The 12,277-nt window shown below is 32.5% G+C and overlaps 2 protein-coding genes across 2 annotated transcripts; one reads left to right on the top strand and one right to left on the bottom strand.

The window, feature by feature from the left end:
* The first annotated feature begins 2,084 nt into the window (after positions 1–2,084).
* HELRODRAFT_94328 (hypothetical protein) lies at positions 2,085–4,649 on the top strand. The gene is made up of 8 exons (XM_009021131.1): positions 2,085–2,285; positions 2,372–2,470; positions 2,538–2,620; positions 2,773–2,899; positions 3,254–3,349; positions 3,622–3,744; positions 3,836–4,000; positions 4,063–4,649. The coding sequence occupies exons 1-8, from the start codon at positions 2,163–2,165 to the stop codon at positions 4,180–4,182; spliced, it is 936 nt and encodes a 311-aa protein (XP_009019379.1). The 5' UTR covers positions 2,085–2,162; the 3' UTR covers positions 4,183–4,649.
* A 1,952-nt stretch (positions 4,650–6,601) lies between these two features.
* Positions 6,602–10,755, bottom strand: HELRODRAFT_94331 (hypothetical protein). The gene is made up of 9 exons (XM_009021132.1): positions 10,702–10,755; positions 10,237–10,337; positions 8,830–8,909; positions 8,645–8,715; positions 8,342–8,503; positions 7,950–8,005; positions 7,636–7,799; positions 7,392–7,492; positions 6,602–7,017 (listed from the first exon to the last, which is right to left on the bottom strand). The coding sequence occupies exons 1-9, from the start codon at positions 10,723–10,725 to the stop codon at positions 6,895–6,897; spliced, it is 882 nt and encodes a 293-aa protein (XP_009019380.1). The 5' UTR covers positions 10,726–10,755; the 3' UTR covers positions 6,602–6,894.
* Between the last annotated feature and the right edge of the window lie 1,522 nt (positions 10,756–12,277).

Genomic DNA, 12,277 nt, shown 5'->3' on the forward strand with positions numbered 1-12,277 from the left:
ACTTTGATCTAATATCAATCAATTCAGTTCAGTTCATATGTGTGTATATATATAAACCATACATATATATATATATATATATATATATATATATATATATATATACCATAGAACCAGAAACTTAGAGATACAACTATAAGACATAGAAATTATATCTATAGATACAACACATCCATATATATTGTATACATAAAATGAAACGCATGGCATACTATAAGGTATAGAAATTATATCTCTGGATACAACACATCTATATATTTATATTGTATACACATATAGTCACATATTCTAAAGAATCATACGGCATGCAGTATATATAAGTCATTCAGGATCACAGTCATTTTTGTGACTGTATAAATTCGGAATACAACAGCATAACTCGAATTACAATTTATTGTTTACGTTATTTTTTTTTGTGCTGGTTTCTGTAGTGATAGTCGTGCAGTTTTGTTTGTCAGAGATTTTTGATTTTATATTTGATTTTCGATTTTAATACGTTCTGGAATATTTTCTCAGACAAATTGTTTTATTAGAGAACTTCGCTAAACCTAACTTAATGGATTCAAACGTATTCGATAAAACTTGTGATCGAATGAACAACCTGGCAATACTAGATGCCCAGCAAAACCAACCAGAAAGTCGACTTGTCTCAGCAACCAAGTTGAAAGAAACTTGCCCAAGTATGTTTTTGTAAAAAGTTTGAAATCAAATTTTAATAAAAGTTTTTCTAAATTTACACTAGAATATTTTTTAATAAACTTGCTAAGTTGAAAATGTCATTTTCAGATATGCAGACGATTCTTAATTTAAAAGAAAATTTTAATGAAAAATTTCAAACGAACGTCAAAGTAAGTATTTAAGTACATATATTTAAAAGATCATTTGTAAATGTAAACATTTATGAACCAGATTTAATTGGCTGGTTAGAAAATTTATAAATATAATAAGATAATAATAGTAACACTACTATTTCGATACGACACCTTCCCAAAGTTAATTCGTAAAGATAATGAAAAGCAAATTTATTATTTACAAAATCTCAAAAAAAAATTTTGTTTTGAAGTCATTTATTTAACAAACACGAAAAAAGATATATAACTTCTGATTTATACCAAAGCATTCCAAGTTGTTAAAACCACCCTTGAAAGGTTACGTTTTCTACCTACTAGTGTAACATTTTTTTGAAAGTTGTATATTTTAAATATTTTTAAACGTTTTTGTTGGAGTGAGTCAACACTGACTAATTTGTATTAGTCGAATGCGTCAATATTAATTAATGGTTTATAGCTCTTCAAAATAATTAGCATTCCACTTAAGCATGATAAAATCGTTCAAAATTAAAACTGTTATATAACGAATGTTTGTAAATTGTAAGAATCTGAATCTATTGTGCGATTACAACAACTTCAGTCTTAAAAAGTTTTAAACAATCTTTATCTTTTTAGACTTGCAGATGTTGGCTTAAAAATTTTTTTAAAGACATCGACGTAATATAACAAATTAATAGTTTAAATTCTAATGTTTTTAAAATCACACTCGTTCAAACAATTATCCAAATTCATCAAAACATCAACACACTACATCCTAATAAATATCAACAAACCCCAAATAAACATCCAACAAAAACTGATTACATCATTACCGACTCGAAGTCTTATTACCAACTTCAATAACAACTAAGTACAAAGAAATGACAAAGATGAAGAATACGACACCAGCTAACTAACTCACCTTGCTAAAGAACTAACTTTGCTTTGTTTAATGATATTATATAAACCAAACCTGCACTGAAGATGATTTATGAAAAATCGAAATAAGGCCTGTCAGCATGATGAATTTGGATAACAACAGTTTTATTAAATTTTTTAGATGAATTTTGATAATTATTCTATTTTCAATAAATTGAACAATTTCCAGAAAATTCTGGCAAGGAAATTGAAAAGACAAACTAGAAATTAATTAATGCCAACAAATCGGTAGAGTTCATACAATACTGTATAAAATATGGTCTCCTTCCAACATTTGCACATACGTATATATATATTATTTTTACCCATTTTATTTATTTGCTTATTCATTTATCACATATATTCACGTGCTTCATATTTTTTATTCGACACTACATTTTATCATAATTTATTAAAATTTTCAAGGCTGATTCCATGGGTATATCCAACTTTGAATTCATTCGAACGATTGGATCAGGTTCAATATGTACGGTGAAAGTTGCAAAGTGCAAAACAAACGGCGGAATATTTGCAGTAAAAACCATCAACAAATATAATGTAAATTTTAACTCTTTGAAACATTCACACGATTAACGAAACGTCAAATAATTAAAAGTGTCATTAATTTTTTTCTGCGCGAACAGGTTTTAAAAGCCAACCAAGTGGCCCAGGTGTTTTTAGAAAAAAGAATTTTACGATCGATGAATTTTCCGTTCATCATCAATATTATTCATCATTTCCACGTTGGTTTTTTAATATAAAAATATTTATGCCGAGTGAGGCTGGTTAACATAATTTATTAATTAACAGGACACAAGAAATTTGTATATGGTCATGCCTTTTTGTTCTGGTGGAGATTTGTTTGGCTTGCTTCAAAGAAAACACGAAATATCGTTAGTTATTTTCTAAGAGGCGCAATGAATTGATTGAAGGGCGCAATAAATTTAATAACAAATTTTAAAACATTAAACTTATTGTTTAAATTTTATTATTATTTAACCGCTTTTTAACAGACTATTATTTCGTAATCTTTTTTTATTCGTAGAGAAGCGGATACAAAGTTTTATGCTGCCCAAATAGCCTTAGCTCTGGATTTTTTACACGGTTTGAACATTATTTATCGAGATTTGAAGCTAGAGAATATTTTGCTGGACTCTTTTGGATACGTCAAGGTTTGAATACCCTAAATATGTTAAATTTATATTGCATTAAAATGCAATATTGAAGTTATTATTACTATTTTACAATCATAAATTTTATTAAGGAGTTCTAACAAAACAGAACTGAATAACATTGTTTATTTAAAGTGCTTTTTTAGTTAAAAATTGAATTTATTGCATTTTCGGAGCCAAGAATTTTGTTGTGTACATCATACGACGTGCGTGGACGCCTTGATATAAGATAGTAAATGATACATACATAGTGTGTAGTTTTCAAAAATTAGCCTTTAAGCCAACGTACTGCAATGTTCGTAATTTCTACCAGTACCAAAATGAATATTCCTTATTAACAAAAATCTTTGTCAGCTGGCAGATTTTGGTTTGGCAAAAAGAACTTTGGATCAAACGTATACCATTTGTGGGACTATAGATTATTTTGCACCGGAAATGCTTAGGAAAAAGGTATGTAACAGCGATAATTGTTATAAAAGTTCGCTTATTTACATGAATTTGCTTGATCCTTTGATGTGTGTGATTGTAACATCAGGTAAATCATTGTTTTTCGTTTCGGTATGGTTGTATTATGTTGGTACTATAGATAAATTATATTAGTAATATGTTTGTTGAATATTTTAAATGATTTAAACGTTATAGATTTGTTCTCTTTAAAATGAAACATAAAATTTGAATACCTATCACGAACGATATATATTTTCGCTATTGAAAATGCTTAGGGATATAACAAAGCGATCGACTGGTGGGCGTTCGGGGTTATGATTTTTGAAATGGTCGCTGGCTACGTACCGTTTCATGCATTTACGAAAACTGAAACCTACCAACGAATTCTTAGTGGACAGGTTTTAAACATTTTTATTTGGTTGTAAATCATTTATTTATATCTATTATTTGGCATCTATTTAATAGAAATGATATTTTTTACTTTTAAAGTTCTACACGCCATCGACGTTTAGCAAAGATTTAATCAACTTAATAAGAAATTTGTTGAAAACGGATCCAAAATTTCGACTTGGGAACACAAATAACGGGATAAACGACATTACTAACCATCTTTGGTTTGGTAGTATCAATTGGACCGATATCTTTGAAAAAAGGGTACGTTTGCAAATTTAGTTAAACTTTTAACATTTAGTTAATTTTTGCATATGAAATAAAAGGTTGAATCTCCGTTCAAACCTGAAGTCAAAGATGAAACTGATACAAGTTACTTTGCACATGTCAATGAAACCGAAGAGCCAAAAACAATTCTTTCAACATCTAAATTTGCTGATTTTTGATTACGTTTTGGAGTAGAAGATAATCTCTTGTTGTCAACGTCCAGTTTTCCGTCATTTTTATCAATTTTGTTAGGGACTTATGTCATTTACAATCTAGTTTATAAATAAATAAACTATTTATAATTTAAGGTGTAACATCTAGTTGCAATTATTTTTATATTGCTGTCTTTTATGTTTTTAAATACCGGTAATTAGAACGTGCAAAAACAATTCACATAGCAAGCGATTTGATTATTTTATTCTGCGATAGTTTTTAAACAATTAAACAATGTAATTCGTATTTTTTACATTCAAATTAGGGTGTTAAATCTCTAGCATGAATGAATGAATAAACCCTGTATCAAACTAATCGTGTTTAAAAATATAGCAACCGTTGAACGCGGATTAACAATAAAGCAGGAACAAAATAGAAATGTATTCACCAAAATTCTTGAAATTGTTTAAAATGAAAATAAGAAATGTCTAAAACACTCAGCTTTGTGTTGTGTGTGTCAAGGTTTACCGAAAAAATGTTTACAAAACAGTAAAAACAAAATGCCATTTGCGCAAATTACAAAATCTTGGTTTTAAATTTTTGCATAAAATTGAGTTATAAAATTTATGTTAACTGTTGACAGACGTAAAATTGAATCGCGTGCTATGATCGTTGGCCACATAAAATGGACCGGTGGGAAGTGGTTTGCCCACACCTGATCTTTGTTTTTTGAGTTTCCCTTCCACTCCTCATATTTTCCTCAGTTAACTTACAGGTCAGATTGCAAAATTAATCACTTTCTGCAACCAGTACATATAATCATTTTCTTTTGAATCACTGAAAATTTGTATTTATGAAGTTTTTCTTAACAAAATAGCATCTAGCGTGAAGCCGTTTTTTAAAACATTCTCAAACTGCATTGTTTCTAGTTTCTATTGAGATAATTAACAAAGAAATAACACAATTTTTTGTAGATTTCTGAATTACAATACAAATCATCAATGCTAGGACAAGACTGTTTACTATAATTTTAAACGTCATTCAACCACCCATGTGATAAACAAAACTGACCTAAGGCACTTCCTTGATGCACCGTAGAGGTGAGGATGGGAACGGGAATTGCGGGAATCCGTTGAGAATTAGTAAAAACTAATTTTCGGGAATGAAAATTTTAGGGAATAGGGAATCACTTTTTTATGTATGTCTCGATCACACACGCACACACACACACACACATATATATATATATATAATACATGTGATCGAGACATACGCATCCACATTATGTACACACGTGTGCGTGAACAAAGAAAATAATAACGTGCAAGCAATAGAGCCACAAAGAAATTTTATGTAAGCGGACATGTGGTCAGCACACACACATACACACCTGTGGTCACTTAGTAGGAAGATTCATAAACATGTATAAAATTGTTTTGTTATAATTGTAGTTTATTATTGTTGTTTTAATACTTCATAGAGATTTTGGATTTTTATTTTGTTTGGTACTTGAAACACGTTTTTAAAAATTTGCATTTTTAAAAAATATTTGTTTTTGGTATTCAAAAATTTGCGAAATGGGAAAAAAGGGGAATGGAAGGGAAAACACTAGAATGAGTTGAAAAAATGGGAAGTGAGAATTCTCGGGAACGTTGTTATAAATGGGAATTTGGGAGAGAATCGGGAATGACAAAAAAATGGGAGAGAATTGGGAACAAATTTCAATTCCCGCTCACCTTTAGTGCACACCACTACCTACATCAAATTTCTCAAACAAGCAATTATTCGCCCTCGAAAAATATGATGTGACACTCAAACAACCACAGACCTACTCAATTAGATAACCGTCAATATCAGTGTCTATCACATAGTCCAATTTCACCAAGTATATTTTCTGGTTTTATCTATTTCCAAAATTCCTTCCTTAAACGTCATTCACCCACCAATGTGATAAACAAAACTGACCTAAGACACTTTCTAGGTGCACACTACTACGTACATCAAATTTCTCAAACAAGCAATCATCGACCCTCGCAAAATATGATGTGACACTCAAACAATCACTGACACACTCAACCAGATAACCGTCAATATTAGTGTCTACCAAATGGTCTGATTTCATCAAGTATTTTCAGGTTTTATCTATCTGTTTCCAAAATTCCTTCAGGGTGTGTTTTAATTTTTTGGCCAGCTTCAATTTATTTTGTCCCTTCAAACGAAAATGCTGGAACCTCTTGTCAATATCTGCATCTTCAAAGCCAATGAGAGTGCTGGAAAGAGACCATCGGTTCGGTTCCTTCATACATGGTTGAGTCCGTTAAAAATTAAATGTCTGATCATGTTATTGTCTCTGTGGAGCTATTAGTATTAATATTCATGATGACTCAAAATACGCCTGTCACTGGATACGCTGCATGGCGATGATCAGTCGATCTGGCATAACTATGCGGCATTCAAAGATTTATTTTTAATATACAAAACTATCAATTTCATTCCAAGAATTTAGAAACAAAATTGAACATGCGCGTTTTCATATAGAAAATTTATAAAAAAAATAAAACCCGAAAATATAAATAGGAGGAAAATATAAAATGACGAGTAAATGTTGAACAATAATAAACAAAGTTTCAGTCCAACTAACAGCTATTATGACCTACGTTTGATTGTGACAATGTACATTCAACAATCTTTCCATCTTAATGTTCATAGAATGGTTAACCTTCTTTTTCCTAAAAATATTATACATCCCAACTTCCAAACTTTTGATTCCAATCTAGATACAACTTCAAATCCTGGGAGGAAACACTTGCTTTAACCTGCTTTAATGCACTAAGGAAGTCTTGTAGATCTATCGCCTGAACCTGTAAATCATACTTTCTTGGAAATTAAGATGTAATATTTCAACTGAAAAAAATTGTGAAGATTATAACGAAATTATTTCACGTAAAAAACGATGACGCTTCACGAGAATCAATCAAATGTTACACTCTCGCCAATAGACGAATCATGAAAATCCCAAATATGTAATATTATCTTCAAGTATATATAGAAGCGACATCTTCCTAGCGATTGCATTAATGGGTAAGAAAACTAAAGTGAACAATCCGATTTTATGGTATCATCGTTCTTGATTCATACGTTTGTATTATCATGCATGCGTTTGTATCATCAATCATCAACATGCATGCATGCACCGCACATGTACACATCAACATGTTGACAGCAAACCTCTCACCTGGTCCTCGCTAATGTTCTGAATGTCGTTGAAATCAAGTCTTCGGATGGGCCCTAGCGCTGCTTCCCTGCACAGGTTGGCCATATCCGCCCCTGAATATCCTGCATGTTCAGTTTAAATTATTTCTATAAGTCCCGCTAACTGAATCGTTTCCTTACTGATTACAACTTTCCAATAATTCAAAAAGCTGAAAAGTGACACATCAGCCATGAGTTACAAGAAAAGATCTTTGATCGAAATGCACCTTCGGTTTTTGAGCAGATGACAGTGACATCATCTTCAGCCAAATTATGTCTCTGTTTCATCAGCAGTCTGCAAATTATTTGCTGACGAGCAGACGATTCTGGAAGAGGGATGTAGAGTCGTTTGACAAATCGACGTCTCGCTGCTTCATCTATTTCCTGTGGTCTGCAAATGTAAACATTTATAACAATTTATTAATGTGAGTTTAACTGCAACCAGTAAGTTTGTAACGTGAAATAACATTCTGCCATTGAAAAAACGTGAATTATTTTATACTTCTGATACATTTCAAAATGTATGAATAGTGCAACAAACCTGTTCGTGGCTCCAACTACAAGTATTCTATCATCTTCCCCCGTTGCTACGCCATCCTGAAAGACGGCATTCACATTATTCATTAGCAATATCATAGAAACATCACTTGCTAACACCACTGAATCATTTATAGTTAACATCAGCAAAACTTCGGAAGTTCATACAAAAAACATCCAAAAAACATTGAACTCATTTAGATCCTGGTCAATATTATTATGAAGGTAATTTTTATTTTTTAAGACAGGATATTTTTAAGACAGGATATCATATCATTTGAGCTATCATTTACCAAGTATGCTTACAAGTCAAGCCTTTTAAAATATATCAGGCCATATCATTCCACCATCAATAGCAACCCATCCTCATCCACAAATCATCAATAAGCAACTGACCAACTGCACGAGGAATTCAGTTTTGATTCTCCTCGATGACTCATGCTCCTGCTCAGATCTCTGACAGAGCAGGGAGTCGATCTCGTCCATGAAGATGACGGCAGGCTGGTGCACTCGAGCAACCGCAAACAGAGTTTTCACCATCTTCTCACCCTCGCCTATCTGGTTTGCAAATTTCAAAATAGATTTCAAGAAAATCTCTGCATGATAAAATGAAAATGTTGAGCACTAAAGGCCAATATTTTATAAAAAAAGAACACAATTTTGCTTGTAATCTTACAAACTAATGGCAAATTTTCTTACCCATTTTGATGTAAGTGAAGATGCACTAATACTGAAGAAGGTTGATTTTGATTGACTCGCAATGCACTTTCCTTGGGAATAATATTTCATTTAATCATTAACTCTGTCAAATGAAATTGAATGCATGCTTGAATGTAAGTAAGTTAAGTATGCAAGAAGGTCAAGTAAGTGGAATGCAAACAAACCAATCAGTGTCTTTCCAGTTCCAGGTGGGCCAAAAAGCAAGAGTCCCTTTGGTGGTCCTCGCAACCCCGTGAAGATGTCACTGCAATTAAGTACAGAGACGTTCCATCCAACAACATGTCTTAACATTGCTCAGCAAATACCAGCAAATTTCGTAATTTTTCACAAAACGGGGACATCTCATTAATTTAAATTTAATTTATTTAAAGAATTTGGAAACCAGTCAGACGTTATTACTAACTTGTACGGTCTCCGTAAGTACATAAATATACATACATATACAAAACATATATACATACATTGAACTGAATGTAGAAAAATGTATCAGAGAAAAAATAAAATGAAATAAATTAGCAAAGAGGTCTTAAACAGTGAAAATGAGTGATGGAATACACATGATATATAATTATTTATTATTAGATATTATTAACTATAGGAAGATAACAGTAAATTCCAGAAAGTTTAAAACAGGAAAGTGGTAAAATGAAAACAAATGTTAACAAAGTATGAAATTAAGTGGGAGATAAATCAATGGAACCAATAAAAGTAGTAGGAATGATGAAAATAAAATGATTAAAATGGAAACAATACATCAATAGGTGTCTATAAAACTAAAAAAAGAAAGAAAGGACATATAAATAATTATGTATACATATGTAGGTGCTTCAATGCAGATAGATTTAAAATATAAATGACTGTTTTAGCAAATACATTTAATTGAAATTTGGCTAAAGTGATAAAATTGTAGTAATGAAAAACACATTTAGACAAAAGTGATAGAAGTTAGTCACAAAAAGTCATGCTAATTAACTTAAGAATGCTAGATTTAAAAAGGGTTTTGGAACTAATAAATAAACATAGTGGTTGTAGGTAGTGTATTTCATAACTTTATCATATTAATTAATTATTACCAAACGATCATCCAATATCAATCATTTAGTAGCTAATTTTAGAATTCATTCGGAATCGAATTTTGAAAAAATCCCGCTAATCGGAATTTCATCGTCAGAATTTAGATAAATTTACGTCGGCTTCGGAGCTCAGAAATAAATGCGATAACCAACTTTTCACTTTCGTCTATCTGGTTTGCAAATTTCAGCGAGTTAGGTGAAGTCGATAAAAGAGCTGTCTCGCGCTGTTATGACGCGGTGATCCGGTTTAAATGCAGTATGTTCAAAACCCAGTCAGAAGCAGAAGACTATCACGACGGAAGGCTAAGCGCGTATAATGCGTTGCTTGTGCATATAATGCGGCAAGTCGTGTGGTTTGGATCGTGCAGCGTTTGTGGCACGAAAGTTTAATTATTAATATAGAATAACATGTAAGCCAGAGCTGTATAATAACTGTTCCACACAACCAGCAACCCCACCAAGCATAAATGGACAGACAGGTCATTCAACTGAACTAACGGCCTCAACATTGGCCACACCACAATTTCTTTGATGGTCTTCTTAGCAAATTCAAGTCCTGCAATGTCCTCCCATGCTACAGGTGGCCCATGATCCATTATCTACAGTGAAATTGTGTTGACTTATTTTCAATTAATCATCTAAAGTGGAAGCGTTCCTTTATTTTTAACAAAAATATCCGGTTGCAAGTGTGCTTAAAATAACTATTTTGAAATAAACAAAATTATGTATGCAAGAAAAAATAATCAGGAATAAGTTTTCAAATGAAATGAGCGTTATATTACATGAAAAGAGATGAAGTTATCGTTGTGGATAATGAAACAATCGTAATAGCAAACGGTAGAAATAAAAATGTTGCTGATGAGAACGATGAGGACGATGACGACAGTGAAATGAAATGATGACGAAACGAAATGATGACGAAACGAAATGTTGACGAAACGAAATGATGTAAAACAGACCTACCTCATTTGAAATCAGTTCAACCATTCTTGGTTCAAGATGTTGCAGGGCAGGATCCTTGCAAGCTGTCGTTGGATCGTTATCGTTGTAGGCCTTCCTGTTGTCAGGACTTCAATGAGGTGATGTATCAATTAACATTAATTAACATTAGCCAATGGACGTTTGAAGTCGCTGTGTATGTATCATATGAGGAATGAGAAAATCAGAATTAAGAAAATAACAAAAGTCATGCTAGGTGGACTGTTTGGAATGTGTGAAAAATGTTACAGGCAACAAACGTCTGCAGTAAATTAGTGAGAAGATTACTAAAATATTAAAAATTGTTAATGTCAACAACTCACAAATCCTCGTTTCCTTTGGGTACAGGGGGGACAAACTTCGAGCCTGGGCCCCTTCTAAATGGAACAATCAATCGATAATTTAATTATTTATCCATTCATTCATTCAATCAATCATTTATAAATGCATTCAGTCCCTACTTCATTCATTTACTCATTCATTTACTCATTCATTCCCTCATACATTCAGTCACCTCACTCCTTACCAGCCAGCCGGTCATCCATTCAGTGATATAAATAACTTATTGACAGATCAATCAACTAATCAACCAACAAAACCGCTGAGCACCATTCATTGAATCATCAACATCAACAACAACAACAGCTACCTTGCGCCCAGCGATTTCTTGTACGTTCCGTCGTAGGCTGATGACGACGACAAAGATGACGAAGAGCCCAACTTTTTTGAATCAATGATCTTTGTGGTGGAAGATTGGTATGAAATAATGTTGACCAAGATGAAAATGATGAAATGGTGGTGGTGTAATCAAAACAGTGATGATGGAAATGACTCCAAGGAAACAATTATAAACACCCTGCTGGCGTTTATGACCCTGTTACCTCCACATAGCAGCTCATATCAAACAACTCTGTCAACAATTTCTTCAACAATTTTTCAGAATAAGAATGACTGGATGTTGTCTAACAAAGATGTAGTTTACTTAAAAACACAATTCACACCATAACACCAATCACCATTGTTACACCACCAATCACCAGCCTACCCACAAAACTACAACAACAATTCCAACTCCCTAACCCAACGAATACCAACTAGTTGCTCCTTGGCTGTCTTGAATGCACCGTAACTTCTAGACTGAAAGATCGAGGTTTAATCATCATTCCACCAACCAGCCAGCCTAGCCATCACTAATATCACGCTCATCATCATTAACAGCATCCTTAGCATCATCATCTCATTATCGGCGCCATCATAATCATCATTACCGTCATAATCAACAATTTAATCATCATTATCTTAATCACCATCATCATCGTGATTATCATCCCATCTACAACATCATCATGTCATACTAGTAACAAGAGAACTTAATGTGCATATGTGACAATCAGATATCATCATTTTAATCACACAGATATGATTGCATCCTTCAAATATGCATTGGAAAAGTGTATATAGGTGATGATGATGATGATGATGGCGGTGATGATGATGATGACGAGGATGATGATGATGAAGACGAGGATGATGAAGAAGATGATGATGAAAGTTATGCAAC

Source organism: Helobdella robusta (genome assembly GCF_000326865.2).
Source record: "Helobdella robusta unplaced genomic scaffold HELROscaffold_3, whole genome shotgun sequence".
In the NCBI taxonomy this organism is placed as follows: Eukaryota; Metazoa; Annelida; class Clitellata; order Rhynchobdellida; family Glossiphoniidae; genus Helobdella; species Helobdella robusta.